The sequence below is a fragment of the Monodelphis domestica genome, chromosome 5 (genome assembly GCF_027887165.1).
Source record: "Monodelphis domestica isolate mMonDom1 chromosome 5, mMonDom1.pri, whole genome shotgun sequence".
Classification (NCBI taxonomy): Eukaryota; Metazoa; Chordata; class Mammalia; order Didelphimorphia; family Didelphidae; genus Monodelphis; species Monodelphis domestica.
The window spans coordinates 151,992,247-152,014,817 of record NC_077231.1 but is presented as its reverse complement, the minus strand read 5'-3'; the positions used below and the strand labels follow the sequence as shown (position 1 = coordinate 152,014,817).

At 36.1% G+C, this 22,571-nt stretch overlaps 1 protein-coding gene across 2 annotated transcripts in view; it reads right to left on the bottom strand.

Moving 5' to 3' along the window:
* ELAPOR2 (endosome-lysosome associated apoptosis and autophagy regulator family member 2) overlaps window positions 1–22,571 on the bottom strand; it is a 209,993-nt gene that overhangs the window by 106,590 nt on the left and 80,832 nt on the right. For both annotated transcript variants that reach the window (XM_001369205.5, XM_056799462.1), the window contains exon 2: window positions 12,065–12,185. In XM_001369205.5, coding sequence (XP_001369242.2) covers window positions 12,065–12,185 — 121 coding nt within the window. The remainder of the gene's footprint in view (window positions 1–12,064; window positions 12,186–22,571) is intronic.

Below are 22,571 nucleotides of genomic sequence, written 5' to 3'. Positions count from 1 at the left end.
AATCTAACCATAAAATAAATTTAAAAGCAGAGAAATGAATAGAATGTTAGAAAAAGTTAGATTTAATAGACCTCTTAAGAGAACAGAAAAGAATATTCCTTTTTCCCAGATATAAATGACATCTTCACAAAAAATAGCCATGTATTAGGGCAGAAAAAACTCACAATCAAATGCAGAATAGAAGAAATATTAAATTCATCCTTTTGGGACTATAATGCAATTTTTAAAATACATTTAATAAAAGGTCAAGAAAGTAGAGATTAAAAAAGCTCATTGGAAACTAAATAATCTAGTTCTAAGAAATGAGTGGTTAAAAGGACAAATCATACAAAAATCATTAATTTTATTAAAGAGAATGACAACAAGGAAATAATAACTTTCCAAAATTTTCAGAATGTAGTTAAAACAATATTTAGGGGAAATTCCATATCTCTTAATGAATAAAACAATAAAAGAGAGAAAGAGCAAAACAATAAATTGGACACATGAGCATAAAGACTAGAAATACAAATTATAAATCCCCAATTAAATGCCAAAATGGAAATCCTTAAAAATCAAGGGAGGGAGGGGGCAGCTGGGTAGCTCAGTGGATTGAGAACCAGCCCCAGAGACGGGACGTCCTAGGTTCAAATCTGGCCTCAGACACTTCCCAGCTGTGTGACCCTGGGCAAGTCACTTGACCCCCATTGCCTAGCCCTTACCACTCTTCTGCCTTGGAGCCAATACACAGTATTGACTCCAAGACAGAAGGTAAGGGTTTTAAAAAAAATCAAGGGAGGGATTAACAAAAAAAATCAAATGTAAAAAATCCCATTAAACTAATTTAAAAAACAAGAAGCTGGTTTTATTTTAAAAAAAAAATTAATAAAGGAGATTAACCATTAGTTAATTTTTTAAAAGAAAGAGAAATCCAAATTACTAGTATTAAAAATGGTGACTGCACCACCAATGAAGATAAAATTAAAGCAATTATTAGGGGTTATTTTGCCCAATTATATGCCAGTAAAATTAATTGTCTATGTGAAATGAGTAATATTTACAAAAATATTAACTACTGAGATTAACTGAAGAGGAATTAGACTAGTAAAATATCCCTCTTTTAGAGAAAGAAAATGAACAAGCCATAAAGGAACTCCCTAAAAAAAGTCCTAAGGATCAGGTGAATTGACAAACATTTAAGGAACAACTAATCTCAACATTGTATAAACTATTTGAAAAAAATAGGTAAAGAAGGAATCCTATCAAATTCCTGTTATGACACAAATATGATTTTGATACCTAAACCTGGGAGAATAAAAACAGAAAAAGAAAATTATAGACCATTTTCCTTAATGAATATCAATGCAAAAACTTTAAATATAATATTAGAAAGGAGAGTACTGTTATATGTCACCAAGATCATATACTATGATCACGTGGAATTTATACCAGAAATATAAAGCTGGTTCCATATTAGGAAAACTACAAGCATAATTGACCACAACAATAAAAATAACAGCAATAATCATATTTATATCAATAGACTCAGGAAAAATCTTTGACAAAATACAAGACCCATTCCTATTAAAAACACTAGAAAGCATGTGAATCAATAGAACCTTTATTAAAATGATAAGTAGTATCTATGGAAAACCAAGAGAAAGCATTGTCTCTAACAGAGATAAACTTGAAGCCTTCCCAATAAGATCAGGAATTCTTTTGTAGGAAGAAGACAAAGGGCAAGTGAATAATATATATACAGAAGAAATACAGTAAGTACAAGGACCTAGAGAGAGCTCAGCAGACTGAATCATTTGAATGGTCCCTAAGAAGAAGACAATCAATAGAGCAGAGAACCATGTACATAGAGGAGCAATCTCAACCTGCCCCTTTGCTGGCATAATGAGTCATGTATCTATAGAGCAGTGATGAGCAAACTTTTAATCTTGGTGTGTCAAAATTCACCAAAAAACAGAGCATAACTCGGGTGGTGTATCACTTCGAGAAAAAAAAAACCACAATTTCACAATATTTATACTTTAAATAACAAAAATGTATCATTGTAATATTTAACTGTATTTAATAAACCAAAATCTAATTATTTAACTTACCTGCTTAGTAACTTCTTTGTTCATCTGTCAGTCGGTTTCTTTTGTTGGTCTTGATATTATTTAACTTGTGTGGGGTGCCATGAACTAAGATAAACGAGGGGGAGGGGAATTCTTTAACACACCTGCCTATTAGTGACTTTTTTGTTGCTGAATTTCATTGGCTAAGGTCGGTATTTTGTATACTTCAAGCCCAAGCAAGCACTACTAACTTCATCTGTCAACCTGTTTCTTTTGTTGGTTATGATATTAACTGCCTGCAGGTGCTCCTTCCACACCACACGCCCCAGCCGCCTGGCTTATGCACTGCCCGCCTCTTGCCCCTCCGCCCCCATGGCCAGGGCGTGGAGCAGCCCCCCACCCTTTCTGGGCCAGGCTGGGGCATGGCCATGGCCACAGCTGTGGGCACATGGAAGCTCCCGGGCCTCGAAGCACTGAGCCCACATGCAGCCGTGTGTCATCAAAAATGGCTATGCGTCAGTGCTGACACATGTCTGTCATAGGTTCACCATCAGGGCTATAGAGCTTCAAAGAGATGGGAGGGAGGTTTGTTGCCTTCTGTAAAGGGGAGGAGATCTTCCTTTATTTAAAGACAACTACTAATTAAACCAGTCCTATATCTAATGATTTGTTATCTCAATTTCTTGCAAGGAAATTAAATAATATGAGTTAAACTCTGATATTTCTAAGGATAGCCTGAATGGGGCAAGAACCATCAAGATTATTGAAGGTTATAACTCCATTCACTGTGTCAAGAGCAAAGGTTCAATTGAGCATTGGATAAATAAATGCTTATTTCACTTCCACTTATGCAGCGTAATATTTGTAACATATAAGGGGAAGCAGAACAGGTAATTTACCATGATAAAGGAAGTTTTCCTGAGAAATTGGTACTTGAGAGTCTAGCCCATAAATCTAAAAGTGAAAAAATGCCATTTATTTTATTTTAATTAATATTTAATATTTGCTCAAAATGGCAACTAGGTGGCAGAGCAAATAGAGCCATGGCTAGATAAAGTCAATGAGTTCAGATCCAGTCTCAGGCACTTATTAGCTGTGTGACCACGGACAAGTTGTTTAACCCGGATGCCTCAGTGCCTCATATCCAAAATAAGCTGGAGAAGGAAATGGCAAACCACTTCAATATCTTTGCCAAGAAAACCCCAAATTGAGTCATGAAGAACTGGACATAATTTCAAACAAGTGAACAACAACAAAATGGTTTACTGTAATTTGGGTCAGTATTATTTTAAAGGGCAAAGCTGTTTGTACTATAAACATTTTTCCTGTTCTTTTCTTTTCCTCTATGAAACAGGGTCCTTGGAGTTGGATTCAGAGAAGTCTTTGACAACATAGCTTACAGGTACATAGCTTATTTTATATCCTGCATCCTGTGACAATTTCATCACAACAAACAGTGCCTTATACTTTTTATTCCATGTGTTATATATGATCCAGTGTTTACAGAATTCCCTTCAGTCCTTAGTGGGTTTTTTGTTTTTTACATTTTCAGTTCTTGTGGTTGCATACTGACTGCAGTGATTTCCACAGTAGCCTTTTGACAATAAATTTCAATTTTGTTGAAGGCTTTTTGGTTCCACACCTGTTTACTAGTAACTGTAATTTGTCTGCTTTGTAAACTAGGATATGATCATGTGAAAAATTGAAAACTGTAAAAAAAAATAGACTCCATTCTCATGTATTACTGGTCAGAAATTGAATATGGCTTCCACTCCATAACCTGAACAGATCTGTACTTTTCTTACTCCCTTGGAAGTATATTGAAGAGTTTGGTATAAACCAAACAGAGATTATTATGCAGTGAATAGCCCATTTTGAAACACATAAAATAGACTATCCATGATCAGAAACGTGGTGTTCTTTATGGTCTATGAGGCCTCAAGAATATACCCCAAAAGATGCAATCTCAGGGCTACTGCTCCTAAAACTAAAACAGAATCAACAAGTTGGGGAAGATGTTGCTATTTATATTGCAATAATATCTAACAATGAAATTTGAAGAATGATTAGATGGTGTTTCACAACCACATAAAGCTATATAATAATGTTTACTAGCTGATACAAATGTAATGTCTGCTTGAAGACTTGATGTGAGAAATGACAATTTATTGGATAAGTCATCATAGGACAGGTTCTTGTTTAGGTGTGGGTTGGACTAGATAACCCCTATGGTCACCTGAAACTCTGAAATAGACAATTCTAAGATATCTAATAGTCATTGCCTTTTAGTGCCATTATCCTTATTCTATTACCCCAAATAAGATTAAAATTTCCTGGTCATGAAAGTGTGATAGGTAAAGAAACAAAAAGATATAGTTTCAGGTCCTGCATCTGATCACTTCAACTCTAGTTAGCAAAACAGTGCTGCTTTCTGTTGGTAGAGTTTCCTCCCCAAGAATTCCCTATACCAACAACATTACAGGTTCATACCAAAATTTAAGCAAAGCTTCATAGGACATAGTATAATACCCAATCATGAGGCATGAAATTATTTGCTGATGAGAAAAATGATGCTATATAGACTCTAAAAAATGAGTGACTCATTATTTCTAAAACAAAGAAGTATAAAATAATACTTCCATTGTCTCTTATTACAGCATGGAAATCCTGGAATTATTTTTGCATTTCCTTTTTGGTGATGGCATAACATTTGATGTCTGGGATGTATAAACCAGATGTCATTAGCATTCTCACCATGAGGAACAGCCTCACAGTTATCCTGAAAGACAAAATAAGCATGACTGATGGGATCTTTCCTACCTTTTCAGGTAAACACCTATAACTGCTTAGAATAACTAATGCATAAGCTAGATAGGACAAGGCTGCAGTTGTTTAGACTATCAATTGCCTGAAACATCCCAGCATCAGTGTAAAGCACATGAGGTTAACATACCTTTAAAAAAAATAAGAATTCAGCCACTGCTTTACCTTGATTTATTCAAATATAGAGTCATCCTATGCTAACCAAAAACATAACTACTTGAAATGCTGTCAGATTATTATCAAAGTACAGGTTCCAAATCAACAAAGCAAAAGAGGGAAATGGTTTTAAAGGGAATTCAAAACCATACTGAAGACACAGCAGGCTTTAGATCTTTGTGTTCAATTGCTGGTGCTGGTGACTATGGAATACTACTTTTAATTGGGGTAGTACCTATTCAGTCCCTTATGGTGTAACATGCTTTGACAGAGAGGGGACTTATTTAACACAAAAGAAAGCAACCATCCATTCTAGACAGAAGAACCACAAAACATTATATTCAAATGATTCGCCTTCCTTAGTGATGATGTTCTATGCAAGTCGTCAAGTTTATCCTCTTTTAGCCTAAGAGGGTACTTTTTTATTTTCTTTTATTGGACAGATCATACCACCTGCTGCTACAGGAAGTTGCTTTGCTTGTCAGAATCTGTAAAGCAACAACTGAGGCTGTCTACTCCCAGCTGTTTGCCACATTCAGTCTGAGAAAGAAAGTGACTAATTGCAGAGTGTAGACCCATCAACACCATACCAGCTATAGATATTGTCTTATTACTGTCAGTAAAAAGCAAATGCAGATATGGCAGGTGACAGAGACAAGAGGGCCCCCATATAATGGAAGTATTATGAGATGCAGCCCTAAGGGGGAAAATGCAGTATCTACACCTTCATGAAAAATAGAGCACAAATCAAATTATTATTTATATTATACATTAATTAATAGGTATATGTCCTTAGACATATATATGAGTGTACTCTTCTGGGTCTCAATCTATTCATTTGTAAAATGAATAGATTAGTCTAGAGCAGGGTCTCCTAACCTAGAAATATAATCATAACTTTTTAAAATGTCCTAAGAACTATATTTTATTGCTTTCCTCTATAATCCTGTGTGCTTTGTTTCATGCATTCAAAAATTCTTTTGAGAAGGTATGGAGGTAAAGAAAGGGGAAGGGAATGTAATGAGCCTTTATATAGTGCCTACTATGTAGAGCTGTGCTCTATGAGCAAAGCAGAATTGCAGTAGCTCAGAAGAACATGAGATCCACAAATCTGGAGACATCTCCATCCCAAATGTTCATATGGACTATTTGTGCCCCACTGCAGTAGAACCTTCTAAATTCACATTGGTCTGATCAGCCAGACACATTATATATTGACCCCAACACAGTAATGTCATTTTGGTCCTCTTTGAATTCAAAGGACAACAACCAACCAACTCATGATGTCAGGCACTTGCTAAGTTCTTGTACAAATACTGAATTCATTTGATTATAACAAAATCCTTCAAGGTAAGCCCTATAATTACACCCACTTACAGATAGGAAATAGAATCAAAAAAGTTAAGTGACTTGCCTAGAGTGACTAAAGCTAGACATGAACTCAAGTCTTTCTGGATCAAGGACCAACACACTTTATTGCCACCAACCTGCCTGATCATAGGCTTCACCAAACTGCCAGAGGAATCCAAAACACAATAAAGATAAAGAATTCTTGGCTTAAATTATCTGTAAAGTCTCTCCTGCTTACGATATCCAAGCCTCTTGCAGAATTTATCATATATAAAAGGTTATGATTTGAGCTGTAATAGATATCTTATGTACATTCCCTACTCTGGTCTCACTCAGAAGGCACATTGATAGGCTTTCTCTTAGGAAAGACTTTCCTCCATGTCTGCCTAAGGATTCTGTATCCTTTTCTTGGTCTCCTTTCATAGGGCTGTCACAGAACTTTTGAGTCAAAAAGAATCTTGGAAATCAACTATCTCACTTTGGCAGATGAGAAAACAGAGGCCCAGGGGAATTACACAATGAATTAATAGCAAAGTCAAGACTATATTACAAATCTTCTGATTTCAAAGCCTTTTTTCCCCTGTTATACGATGTTGCCACTCCATATGGCAAGGTAGTTTATAACAGGGTTTTTCTACAGTTATGTTGATGATTCTGGAAAATCCAGCAATGTTACTTGGGATGGATAGTTATCTCCAGTGCATTATTCATTATAAATTAGCATTTTACAGTACTTTACTTTGGTTTGGGGAAAGATAACAGTTAAGAAAAGTTAGGGAAAAAGAACTTCTTAAAGTATCTTTGCACCTCTGATAATTTAGAACCCACCTTTCCAAAGTCTTCACAAAAACCCTATTAGAGAGATCAGTATTATCATTGTATATGCCAAACTCCACATCAAGCCTTTCCTGGTCACCTTTTCTCCTCCTATAAGCACTGACTTTCTATCTTAGACTTCACATAGCAGTTGATTCTGTGCTTCTTATTTTAATTATAATGAAGTGTTTTTAACAACAGTATTAATAGTCAACAGCAAAAGAACACTTTAAGGTTTGCACAGGGCTTTACATTTATTAACTCTTTGGATCCTCACAATAACCCTGTAAAGTACCTCTAATCATATGGTCATCGATGCTTCTGCTTGATCCCTCACTAGGCTATAAGCTCAAATATGGCCAATACTGTGTCCCATTTGAATTTTGTGTCTTCCCAAACACCTGGAATAGTATACTATGCATATTTAATGTTTGTGGAATCAATGACTTTTTACTCATTTTATATAAAAGTGATTTTGCCATGTCTTAAAAAAAACTCACTACTAGCCTCGGATAAGCTTCTCATATACCAGGATGATAAAGACTTTACCCTCTAATACTAGGGGGAAAATTGATCCATGTTATATCCTCCAGGTGATCATTCTGCAAATAAAAAATAGGTTGAAAGATTCCTTTTCTTTAAAAGAAAAACTGCCTCTAAGAGAAATGGAAACTTTTTCATTGATTTCAAAAAGAAAACAAATAATTCAGATGTAGGCTGGGGTCATAATTTTGCTAATATGGATAAGTGGAAATATACATACATATACACAGAGAGGGATAAACATATTGCTCGTGTGTTTGGCATAGGTTAACATATGGTGGCTACAGGCAAAGCTACAAGGAAGGTCAAGGGAGGTGACGGTCACAAAGGAGCCTATGAGATCACCAAATAATAGGGAAGAATGGGTCTGGGAAATCAGTTTTCATGAGTAGTAATTACATCCTGATTCCTCAGTCCTTATCATCCTTCACTTTTCCTCTGCCTTGGAAAGTGTCAGTCTACTGTCAATCCAACCCCCACTCCTTAGCTCCCTCTTTGACCTTGAATTTTGTGGAATCATTTTCTCACAATTCTCTTTCTTCACTTTCCAAATGTACTTCACCAGCTCTCTTGATATCACTTGCCATCCCTCTCCTATCTCATTTTTATTTTCAACATACATTCCTATGGTTCTAGACCTATTTGCCTTTCAATAATCTCTTCTCCATCAATTCAGTCCAACATTTCCCTTTGTTTTGGCTGGCACATTTCAAAATGAAAAAAACAAAAACAAAAACAAAAACCAACAATACCCTTTCAAGATGAACCAGGCAAAAATTAGTTTCCTTGGGCTCTTTATTTGGGTCTGTTGCTGAGAATCAAATGGGACTTTTCAGAGGAAAAGCAAGCCAGTACTGATAGTAGTCAGCCCTTTTATGTGGCACAGTTATGAGAAATCTAAATAGATTACATAGAGTCATCCTAGACAAAAAGGCATGATAGTGAAGAAAGAACTATGAGGGAGTGGGGAGCACTAAGAAAAGCATTCACCACCTCACATGGGCATCAATTAACCCCTGTAAAACTGAAACAGAGCATTCACCACCAAACCAAGGCAACACTTGATACTTCTAGAATAGAAGCAAAGGGCAGGAAAGGGATAAACCCAAGGGTTTTTGTCAGCAAACTTCAGTCATGAGGATCTTCAGAGAAAACAGAAAAAGTCCACAGGGGTCTGGGAGAGACTACCCCCATTCACTGGCACATTCATTCCACTCCATTCAACTGTTACTATTTCTATGGGTGAAATTCCTCAGTCACTGATCACAGCATATATGAGAGAAAATTAAAGGCAACCTAAATCCTGAACAGGGCCAGATGTTTTCTAGATGGCAGAGTGGAGAGGAGAAGATAGTCTTACTTAAATGAATTTAATTGATTTCCTACTATTGGTGTTGCAGGCCAGGAGTTAACAATCAGCAAGAATGCATAGGAGATAGAAGTTTCTAGCCCTTTACATTTCAGAAAAGGATAAAGGCTCCAGGCAGGAGAAAGGGTTTTTTCATCTGATCTACAACTCTTTACATACAGGACACAGCAAAGAGTCTTAAAAACTAGATTATTTCTCCTCTATGCACAGAGGAATGGGGCATCAAAACTTTCAATGGAAGAGTACTAAAATTCATTCAAAGGGGTTTGTTCTGGGCATAGCACAGTGTTAGGGGTGGGAGATACAAAGGAATAAAACATATGATCTCCGCCTTCAAAAAAAAAAAAGAAAAGAAAAAATGAGCATTCATTCTATTCTAAATGAAGAGGCAACTTGATAAAGTAGAAAGATTTAGCCTTAGGATAAGACTTGTGAAAGTCCCAGTTCTAATACATTCTCCTGGACAGTTCTCAACTTAACACAGCCTTAGAAAACTATCTTAAGACCATAAGTTATAGATGAGATGCTAGATATAGATGGGAGAAATGCTGAGAGTAGAGATCTATACTTTACTAACTATACTGGTGAAATAAGAGATCTGGACCAAAAAAATAAAATTTCTACAGTTGAAAAAAATTCAAATCTTTTTTTTTACTTAAAAAATGTTTAATGTATACCTTGATTTCCTTTTTGAATCTTCCTGTGTTTAGCACAGTTCTTGTCACATAACAAGCATTTAATTAATGCTTGCTTGCTTGCTTTCTTCCTTCTTTCCTTACTTTCTTTCTCAAGTACCAAAAATTGAGAACTAAATGAGAGGCAACATAGCATGATGCACTGGGTTTGGAGACAGGCAGACCTTCAAAATAGTCCTTCAAGTTAATTCAAGACCCACTTCCAGCACTTGCTGGTGATGTGAATCCCAGACAAACCATTTAGCCTCCCAATGCCTCCAGCATCTTCCTAAGACTTACCTTATAACTGGAAATAGATGTAATCTGTACACTGGAAAGGTTCCCACACTTGTGAAATCACAAATTCTTGAGTAAGCCCCAATAATATCCCCAAGGATTTGTGATTTTATACATTTGGGCACTCCTTAACTCAAATAACAACTCCTCCACACAATCTTAAACAATCTTTGGGAGATGTGGCTGAAGAAAATTTATCACCAACTGATAATTTTCTGGTACTGAGCTTCTCCAAACTTAGATAGCTGCCCCTAGGCCTGGAATCTAAACCTACCCAAATTGGTGAGACCTGCCGGAGCATGTGCTCCAAAGATAGAGCCTGTGAGAACCATGGGTTACCTCCATGGAGAGGAACAACGTGCTCAGAAAAACTAAAGTTATCTAAATATATCCCATTGCAGCATATAAGTAGAAAGAGAGCCTGGATTTTAGATTTCCTCGTCTGCTTTCAAACTGAATGGAATCTGAGAGGTAGAGCAGGAGTCTCTGAGTCAGAAAGCTGAAGCTTATATCTGGTCTCAAATACTTATGAGTTGTATAACCCTAGGCAAATCATTTGACTTTTGTCTCCTTAGTTTCTTCATATGTAAAATGGGGATAATAATAGCACTGACTTCCAAAGGTTGTTTGGAGAATTAAATAAGATTTGTAAAGTGAGAGTTGTGCGTAGCACATAGTAGGTAATATACCAATGTTGGGTAGTAGTGATTGTAGTAATAGCAGCAGCAACAACAAAAGAGTGACAAATAATTAAGGCTAATACAGTCAATCCAAATTTCGATAGGAATAGGGGCAGTGGAAAGGATTGGACTAGACACCTGGAGGTTCCTTCCAAGTCAAAGACTATCTCAAATTCAGTGTCTTTTTTCAGATCAGGCCATGAATTTCCACTTTCTCCTCACTCCTATTTAGAACTCCCTTTTATATATTGTCTTCCACCATTAAGCTCCTTGAAAGGAAGAAGGGCTTCTTTTTGTATTCCCAGCACTTAGCAGAGGACATAGCAGATGGTATTTTGTTATTGTTTAGTTTTTTTCCAGTCATGTTTGACTCTTCATGACCCCATTTGGGTTTTCCTGCAAGGACTCTGGAATGGTTTGCCATTTACTTCTCCAGTTCATTTTACAGATAAGGAAACTGAGGCAAACAAAGTTAAATGACTTGACTGCAATCACACAGCTACACAGCTAGTAAGTGTCTAAAGCCAGACCTGAACTTGAGTCCTCCTGTCCCCTGGCCAAACAGCTGCATGCTACCTAGCAGCCCAACACATAATAAGTACTTAGTAAATTCTCTTGCTAGTTGGCTGTTTCTACATATTCTCCTTCATGTATACATATATGTAAAAATGTAAACATTTTTAGTTCAAAAAAGTCTATTCTTCTAACCTGGAAGGGTAAACAGGTTTCTGCAACAGAGATTGAAATGAGAAAAGAAAATTCATCTTGAGCAGAAGTTCAAATTATTCACAAACTGAAGCACTAGTAACTAAAAGTCTGAATTTACAAAAGAAAAAATATGTAAATGGTTTGTTTCCATTTTAATTAGCGATGCTTCCGTTTTCCAACAAGTTTGTTGGTAAACACAAGACAAGGTATTTAAATGTGCTGAGCCACCAGATTAATAACAGGATACTAGGCAGCTTTCCGAAAACCTTAGTAGTAGAAATGCTGGGGTGAAATACAGTACACTTCCAGAGCTTTCAGCAGCTTAAAAAACTTCAATAAAATGAAAACACTATTACTCCACCCTCCAGCTTGCAACAATGAGAATAAATTAGATAAAAATAACATTATTTCCCATTAGGTTTAAATCACTGCTGGCTTCAGGCACAGAGACACCTGGCCCTATTTGTCTTTCCAAGCATGAATGCAGAGGGGGTTCCCTTTTGCAAAGTTCTCTGTCTTTATTCTATTTTTCTGTTCGAACTAACATGAAACACTTGTGATTTATTCAAAAAATAGAAAGTCAAAAAGGTCCAAACATACTGCATTCTTTCCCTTTCACAGGGTCAGGCAGTCCAGAACAGTCCACTGCAGAATTGGGAACAGCAACTCTCCACCTGGAGCCACTGCTATCACATTCCGTATATTCAAAGTGGTAATCTCTCTGCAAACAATGACAAAAACACATTATTCATTTCAGCAAGCATTCATAAGAGTGCATGTCATCACAAATCTGAATTTTCCCTACTCAGACTCCCATTTTGGACACTTAGGGATCCTCCTACCCCTGCCTCTTTGACCTTTCCTAATAGAATGCGAGCTCCTTCTTAGTATCTTTGTATCAACAGCACTTATCACAACACTTGGCACATAGTCAGTGCTTAACAAATGCTTATTCATTCTTCCATGTTGCATCCTCATCTTAGCTAATCTTTCCCACAATTCACCAGGCCCCCAAATTTCCATTTTCTCCCACTTTCTTCTATAATCCTTTCCTTTCAAACAAGAAAAAGATAGAACTAGATAGCTCTATCTCAGGCATTTAGAAGAGGTATCATGATCTCTCCTTGGTCCACCCTAGACAGGGATGAAAATACCTGCCATCACCTCCTTCTCAACCTGCTGCACCATCCTCCACTAATCCTGTGCTTGGCCCAGGGAGGGAAAGGAAAAAGAAAACATGTCCTAATCTAATTCTCATTCAGCTTAAAACCTGACAGAGGGTAAAAGAATTAATCATCCAAACAGTGAGTAAAAGACTTTCCAAGTTTTTAAGTAGCTCACACAAGCTCAACACACACCCACCCCCAACATGCCATTTTTCAGTACATTTGCAGAACATCAGTTACAAGTCTGAGCCAAAACACTCTTTTCTATTTGATGCTACAAATTCTCACTTTGCTATTCCACAATCAGCAAGCACATTACACCTCACTTATGATCGAAGATAAGCTGGTTTAAAAAATGTCATCTCACCATTTGAGGGAGAAGTGTGGGTAGGGGAGTCTTAAATCCATCTTGAAACTTTATTACATCAAATTCAAATTTATCTTTCCTTGTCTTTTTCCTAGCTCTTTTCTCCAAAATATGATGATAATGGCATTAGGGTTAACACCAAAGGAAATAATGTGTATTTTATTGAGGTGAAATTTAAAGGTAGGAAGAAGGTCCATCTTTGCAGAGGCAGAGTACCATACTACCTGTAATGTCAGGCTTTTCAAATACTTTAGTTAGATCTGTTCAATTTTTTCCTTTTTTATTCTTTTTATAAGAGGTAACTCTGGGAGGGGGGGACATTCTAAGAAATGTAGATGTTGTTTTAAAAAGATAATAAAAATTAAAAGAAAAAAGGAAGGGAAAAGGCAGTCATACTAACCATCTTCATTCCTTTTCACCTGCTAGAAGTTAATATCCTCTATTTGCTTTACTGTTTATAATCCAAGAACCTGTACATACACTAAATTATAAACACAATACATACATTCTTGCATTTAACAAACACATATAAGTGACACAGTAAATAGAAGACTGGACATGAAGTCAGAAAGACAAGTTCAAATCTGAACTTAGATGTGTTCTAGCTGTGTGACATCAGGCAAGCTACTTTAACTCTCTCAGTTTGCTCAACTGTAAAATGGTGACAATAATGAGAACACCTGCCTCCCAGAGTTGTTGTAAGGATAAAATGGAATAATACTTTTAGAAAACTTAGCATAATTCCAGGCATATAGTAGGTGCCTGTTAAGTGCTTTGCCCTTCTTTTTCATTAATTCCTATGACAAACCCACAAGGACAGATATTAATTATAATCTTCATTTAACAGACATATCAAACTAAATTTCAGAGAGCTTAACTGGCTTATCTAAAGTCACACAGCCACAGGGAAAAAATTCAAACCCAGGTCTTCTGACTTTAGGTCCACGAATCTTTCTACAGTGTTACATGGGTATAGTATTAGGGGAAACTATGGGAAATAAACATGTAAAGAAATTGATATATGAATAAAGACTTCCCAGGTGGGAACTCCTTCATCAACAAAGATTGAAATCCATCTACAAAGAAGCAAATACAATAATTCCTAGGTAACCACCTATAGTACATAATGGTGAGGTGATTCTCCAAACTTCCTTTGATTGAGAATAGTTATCCTTCAGCACTGAACTTATGGACAGCTCTATAGTGGGGAGCTTAGAGAACAATAAAGAGAAATGAGAGCACTGCAGGAAGTAGGATAGGGAACCAATGATAGAAAAATAAAAGGATTGCCATGCAGCACTAATAAAAGTCTAGTTCAGATAAATAGCAAAAGTTTACAGTGAACAACATTAGCATGCTTGTGTGACTTCTTCCAGCAGTAATCAATAGCATGCATGGAATACAAAAAGTGAATGATGAAGTAGCAATTCAGAAATAAAGTCTAGGAAGAATTAGCATCAACAAACAAAAGGTAAAGGAATAAAGGGGTATCGTTTAAGTTGGTTATTAAAGCATCAAGAAAGGTAAGGAAATAATGTTACACCAGAGCAGAGGTAATAAACTGGGAGAACATGGAAAGATAGAGTGATGATAGGTCTTGGTGAGAGCAAAGAAAAAGTTTAAGAAGCATAAGGGAGAGAAAGAAATGGAAGAGAAGAAGATTATCAAAGAGGAATTCCAGGAATCTAAATTCATTGAGACTAATGGTTTGGGATGATGATAATATCAAAATCTAGCTATCACTGAGTGCGAAACCATAGGTGATAGGAGTCAGAAAATTATAAAACTGGAAAGCCCGGGTGTTTTAAGATTTATCAATGTGAATGTTAAAAACCTGAAGAATAAAGAGTTGGGTGGGAGTGGCTGACTATAAGATAGCTACTAAACTCTTTGAGTAAAGAGGGAAAATGACCTGGGAGTCAGTTAGATGGCTGCAACAAGGATCTGGATTGGGTGACATTAAGGAGAGAATTATCTTCCAAGGAAGAGAGTTACTGAATGGTGAAAGAAGAGAAGGTTTGGAAATAGCAGTGAGGAAAAAGAAGTAGCCTATTATTTCTCTTCTTGGCCCAGCATATCAGACCAAATAAACACAGATTCTCAAAATTAGAAAGGCCAAAGGAGATCTAGTCCATCCTCCTCATTTTATAAATAAGAAAATTAAGGTTTGGAGGAGTTAGATGACATATTCAAGATCACAGAGGAAATTAGTGGCCATCATCACTGTCATTCCAGAGGTAAGTGCTTTTGCCAGTCGACCACTCTAGTTCCATTGGAAGATGCTTATGAACTAAATTGACACAGAATAGAGCACACCAAGGTGAAAACCTTTCTTCCTTGCTTCAATTTAACCTCACTCCCATCTCTGCTGAAAGTGGGACTGAACCAGGGCCTAAAGCTTACAATCTTATTAGACAATTGAAGACTAAGTTAATTCAATTCCATAAACATCCATTAGGTGCTCACACTATGCAAGGCACTATCATAGAGGACAGCATAATATATATATATATATATATATATACACATATATTCTCTAAAAACATGATCTGTGGAGGGAGGAACATTGATGATAGGATCACAGGCTTAAAACCATAAAAGACCTAATATGCCATGGAATCTACATCTTCCTTTTACATATGAGAAAACTGATGCTTTAAAAGCCTCACCAAGGGTATTTCTTAAGCAGGACTTAAATCCATGTCTTTCTGGCTTCAAGTCCAGTGTTCTTTCCTCATTGGACAGAATGAATTACTACTACTATTTTGGACTCTTATTCTAAAAGATTATCTGAAGTGATAAAGATAGCAGAAACAGGTCACAGAATTCCTGGATAAGAAAACTAACTGTTTTCTCTCTACCACCACCTCCTCCCACTCCATTTCCCTAACAAATGATGCTATGCCAGTCATCATTTCTGACCTATAGGCTCAAGTTGCTTTATTAGATTGATCTAAGTAGTATTCCCATTGAAACCTGGTGTTCTATTCATGTGGAAAATGACATACAAAAATTAAGTAATAGATGGATGAGTTACTATACTGCAGATGGGAAATAGAAGGGTTGTTTTTTTTTTAAATGCTGTTTTTTAATACTGATAAAGAATGGAGTATAAATAAGAATGTAGGAATAAATAAAAGCATTAAGTACTTAATGCATTCCAGACATGCCTTCTGTTTGCACAGAGGTCTTTGACCATCATCAAAATGGTGATACAGAAGAAAAAATGTGGATTTAGTCAAAGATTCTGAGTTCAAATTACAGTCTGCTATATAATGACTGAAGGCCTTGGGTAATTTATCTCTTTGGGGGTCAGTTTCCTCTTCTATAAAATAAAGGGACTGAACTAGAAAACCTCTTCAATTCTTTCTACCTCTACAGCTATGAATCGAGAATTCTATGAAAATAAACTATATTCCTGTGAGCATGGTAGAAAACTTTATCAACCCTACCTGAAATAAGTCCAAAAAAGAGTTTGAATAGAGTCCTGCTTCTTGATTCCCAATCATTTAAGTTTTATTCTAATTAATACAGGTCATCATTAGACTCTCAAAAGAGAGAGAGTTTGGTTTTTTGGTGGGATAGAGGGCTAAATTTTCTATTATCCTCCACTCACCCCTCCCCATTTAGAAGCAATTTTTAAACGCCAGCAAAGGACCATCAAAATTCTACACATGTTCATTTCAATTAATTTTATCATATTAAGTTACTATATACCTAATACTAGGCCCAGGGCAAGGGGAGGCAAGGATGTACAAAGTATAAGACATAGCCCCTACCTTTAGGGAGCTTACAATGTTGGGAGGAATAGAACATAAAGATGTGAAACCCTTCAAAAATATTATAAAACAGTATATGATTAAGTGCTATGCATAGGTATTTAGAAATGAGAGTCAATAGGAGAAATAAATAGACTGGAGTGATTTAGGAAAGATTTCTTGTGAAAAAATAATCTAGGGGTTAATCCCAAAAGGATTACTAGAGTTTACAGTTGAGCTAGCTGAGTCTTCCGATTCAACTGAATTCAGTATGCATTTATTAAGAGATATTTTCTCCTTCCTCACCTCTGACTCATGGTTTCCTTAAAGTTTCAGCTAAAGTTCCAGCTTCTCTGAGACTACTCCCAATTTATCTTGTCCATTTCTTCCCGAACATAGATTTTTTTTTAATGTCGTATTCCCCATTAGACTGTGAGAAATGGGACTGTTTTTGTTTTTCTTTGTATCTCTAACACTTAGCACAATGACTAACATATAGCAGGTGCTTAATGAATGTCAGGTTATCAAGACTGTATAAAAGGCATTGTGCTGGGAACTGAGAATACAAAGATGAGAGGATTCAGTTAGATCCAAAAAACATTTATTAAGCATTTACCATAGGCAAGATACCAGAAATACAAAGCTAGGACACAAACAATGCTTTCATGAAGCTTATAAATAAAGGGGATAAATTCAAACAAATATATATGTCAACCACAATGAGAAGGCATTTATGGGTTGAGCCACTAGAAAGGGTTGTGTAAACCCTTTACCCAATTATTCAATTTAATTAAATTCGAGTGATTCCCTTTTATCTCTAGGATCAAAATATAAACTCCTTTGTTAGTCATTGCAAAGTACTTCACAAATTCATACCTTCTTTCCTTTCTACTGTTCTTATATATTACTATCATCTATGAATTCTACATTCTAGTCATAGTGCATAGTGGCCAACTTGCTATTCCACATCCATCTCTTATCTCCTTGCTTTTATACTGGCTATCCCCTATGCAAGATGCATATCCCCTCCCCCTTACCTTTTGAAATTCCTGGCTTCATTCAAAAATCAATACAAATGCCATCTTTTACATGAAATTTTTTATTCTATTAGCTACTAATGCCTCCCAAAAGTACCTAGTATTTCTTTTGCATATTTTCTGTCTAGTTATATGTGTGTATGTGTGTGTGTGTGTGTGTGTGTGTGTGTGTGTGTGTATTCTACCCATGAAAATGTAAGCTTCTTGAGGGCAGGGAATGTTTCAATTCTGTCTCTTTATTTCCAGCACCTCCCACAGTTCCTGGTGAATAGTAGGAGTTTAACAAAATGCTTATTGATTGGGTATGCACATCACTGAGATCCCAGATTCATCCAAATGTCAAAGTCACGCTGTTTTACATTTGTACAACACTTAGTTTATAAAAGGTTTTAAGGAACATTATCCCATTTGATCCTCATAACAAACACTGAACAAACAGATTCCTGTTCTCCTTACTTTAACTGGCAAACTGCCAGTGCTCACAGCAGCTGTGTATTCCTCCTTGCCCAGGCTTTCTAGTAGATCAAAACAAAATGGAGATGCACTGGGCATTGCTCAGGTCAACAGATATTAATTAAAAGAAAATGCAGCAAATAATGATAAATGCCACTACAGGATTAAACAAAAGGAGGAGAAATAAGGTAGGGATAGTTGAGGAGTCTCTGGTCAAAGAATTTTCATTAATATAGCTCAGGGAACTCAGTGGGGAGGAACAAAAAAGAATAAACACATTCTCTTCACAAAAATGTTCGTTTTTTTCTTGTACTTTCTTATTTTAGTCAAATGTGGGTCCCAAGAACAATATAACCTTTTAATCTGATAAGACTCAAAGTAGTCAATGTCCTTTGCACACTTAGCTTGAAAAGAATTGGACCAGTGAACCATCTGAGTAGAGTTCTAATTCAGATGAATGAGGGTGCTCACTCACCTCTGTGAAAAGTTTAAGGGAATAATAATCCTAAATACATAAGCGAGACATGCACAAATTAAATTAAAAGTTTCTTTAGCCTACATCATTAAGAATACAAGAACAATACAGAGTAGATCATCTTAATACAGATTTTTTTCTTTAACAAAGAAACTTAATTTACTAAAGTTACCATGGGAACCCACAACCGAGCAAAGATCCACATATCTTTTCTGGTTATCCTGCCTGGTTAATGATGCATGTCTCTTGTCCTCATTTGGTAAAAATGTAGTGTTTTCAGGTATTGCTTTTAAAATCATTCTTTTTCATTAATTAAATCATATACCCTATGATTTTCCAAATTTATGGATTTTTTCCCATTCAAACTTTATGGATTATTGGAAGGAGGGTAAGATCTGGAGTCAGGAGTCTAGAGTTCTGTTTCTATCTTCTGCAAGTGATAACTAGCTTCATTTTGGGCAAGCGACCTACTCATCTGGGTCTCAGTTTCTTTCTCTGCAAAAATGAGGGGCTGAACAATTTGATGTTGCATATATAGTGCAACAGACGTAATGTAGATTTTAGAATAAGAATATCTGGGTTCAAATCTTAGCCCTCATGGAGGGGTTGTGTAATCCTTTAACTCAATTACAGAATTTAATTAAATTCAAGTGATTCCCTATTATCACTAGGATTAAAATATAAATTCCTCTATTAGTTACTGTAAAGCTCTTTGCAAACTAGTAGTTTCCTTTCCAGTGTCCTTACATATTATTCCGATCTATGAACACACGTTATTATCTGCCTGACCATAGACAAATTACTTCTTCTCTCTAGGATCATATATATGAATGAGAAACTAAAAGGCTTTCTAATCTAACCATCTTCATCAGATGATGATGAAGCCAAAAAAGATAAGCCATTTGGCCAGTCATTCAAGTAGTATCAGTTCATCAGGAAAATGACAGAGTTTGGCTAAAGGACCTTCAAGCTCCCTTTCCAGATTTAACATTCACTCATACCCACATGGTCATTGCTCAGAGAGAAAAATAGTATAATTACATCATTGCTAGGGACAAGATGAAGGAAATGAGGTTTTAAAACAAGATATCCATTCACATGACCACAGAAAGTAGAAGCAATCATTTTCTTGTAGGATATTAGCCAGATGATCTACAAGTAAAACGGTATTTAAACCACAATTTGTATTTCAACTATACACAAAAGAAATGTGGTATAAGAAAAAAGGCTTGTGAATTTTCTAATTGTGTATGCCTGTTTTAAGCTTTTACAAATCACTCTTCAGTTTCTCATTGTTAGAGGGATTTGTGATAGCATAAATCATTGAAATAACATATACAAATAATTTTTTAAATTCTAATTTTAGACATTTTTTCACCTCAGTGCTTTTTAAAAAATATATAACTATTACACTCCTTCAGATAATCTAGTGGGTGTGTTGACAATGAAATGATAAGGGAACTGGAAAGAGAAAGAGAGGGGAGGGGAAAATAAGGAAACTAGATGACTTTGGAACATCAAGAATTATTTAAAAAACAACTCTAAAAAGTATTTGAAAAATTCTCTATTAAGCAACAAAAGTTAAGGAATTAATTAAAAGAATACAAATTTAGGACCAGAAGCTGCTGGTGCTACTGTTAGGCATCTGATTGGCCACAGAATGTTATGCTAAGCAGTATGCAGTCTACAATCAACATGTACCTAATCCTATATCTCTTAGCATATATAAAATCAATATGCAAAAATAAAAAATATCAGATGAATATTCAACCATATACTGTAAATGTAATCACAGAGAGATGCAAATGTTTAAAGAGACAGAGAATATGCATATGTATGTGTGTGAATGAATAAATGAAAGAGCATTTATCAAGCTCTTACTATATTCATAACACTGTGCTAGATACTGGAAATAAAAGCTAACATTTATATAATACTTGAAGATTTATAAAAACTTTACAAATATTATCCCATTTTAGCCTCCCAACAACCCTAGGAAGTAGGTACTATTATTATCCCCATTATACAGATTAAGCATCTAAGGTCATATCTGAACTCAGGTTTTCTGAATTCCAGGTCCATATCTCTATTCACTTTTCTAGCCAGTTGTCCCTTTTCTCTAGAAACTCAAGAAGCACACTCTAGTACAGGGAGGCAACCTATAAGGCACTCCAGGTGTGTATAATATGACCAAAGAACTATGTGGCATTATGGAAAACACAATGGATTGGTCATCAATGCACTTTAGTGTAAATTCTTGCTCAGTTGCTTACTAGTCATTTACTAATGACCATGCACAAACCAGTCATTTAAATCTCTAGGTTTCAAAATTCTCATCTCTAAAATAGGGATATTATCTCTTATATAGTTGTTATGAGGATCAAATGAGATAGCATAGTATGTATTACAAATCTTAAAGCACAACAAATCTCAGTCTTCACTATCTTCAGTATGACCTTGGGCAAGAGGAGACCTCCCTGAGTGTGTTTCATCATTTTTCAAATAAAAGAATTGGATGAAATGATTCTTAAGGTCCCGCCACTGTCATCATTATCCAGAATAATCTGGATAATATTTAATCTAGAAAAGTGATGTGGAGGGTGGGCGAGACAGAGACAGAGAGACAAATAGGGAGGGAGGGAGAAAGAGGAGAGAGACAGACAGAGACAAAAAGACAGAGAGAGGAAGGAGAGAGAGAGAGAGAGAGAGAGAGAGAGAGAGAGAGAGAGAGAGAGAGAGAGAGAGATCAGTATGCTATACAATTGTCTCTATTAACTTTTCACTGATTTCCTAGCAGAAACACTAAGACATAGATTTGTTTACCCTCCAACGAGCAGCACTTTCCTAGATGAGTTTTCTTCCTTTGTAAACCTCTGTTCAACTCAAGGAGCAAATCCACCAACATAAATGTGAGTTTCACTACTCTTCCTTTATTTAAAAAAAGCTGCTCATGGGGGGTGGAGTCAAGATGCAGAAGGCTACAACCATGGCAGAATACCTTGATAAAAGGGTGGAAATCACAGCTCCCTTCAGCCTCCACACCTACACCTTCAACTTCTGCTGCTGGCTGGGGAAGATCTGACCTCAGGGCTCATTAATACTCAATCAGCCTAATCTAATCAATCAGCAGAGCAGAGAAGAAGCCCCTTCAGAACAGAACAGCCCAAACCCATAGATCCAGCAAATAATCAGAGGAGTAAGATTACAGCCAATGCCACCAGGGGTGGGGTGGGGGTTTTGGGGGGAGAGATATGAGTAAATAACAGAAAAAGAAAAAAGAAATTACAACTGAAAGTTTCTGTCCAGGTAATGAACAAAAAGCAAATGGAACAGAAAAGGAACAAGGAACACCAAGCAGAAACACAAAAACTCCAGTGAATTGACTCAGACTTTGGAAGAATTGAAAACAATTCAAAAAAGAATTAAGAGAGACTGAAGACAATTGGGAAAAGAACTTTAAAAGCAAAAGTTTTCTGGAAACAGAGGCACATGAACTAAAACAAGAAAATAGTGTCTAAAGCCAGAATTGACCACCTTGAAAATGAGGCAAAGAAATTGAAAGATTACCTACAAAGAAAAACAGACCAGAAGGAGAAGGATGACCAAAAAGTCAGGGATGAAATTCAGTCATTAAAAATTAGAATCCAACAACTAAAAACAAATGACTTCACAAGGCAGCAAGAGTCTATAAAACAAAATCAAAAGAATGAAAAAATTGAGGAAAATGTGAAATATCTCATTGATAAAACTACAGACATGGAAAATAGATCCAGATGAGACAATTTAAGCATTATTGGATTACTGGAAAATCATGACAAAAGAAAAGGCCTGGACATCATTCTATAGGTAAT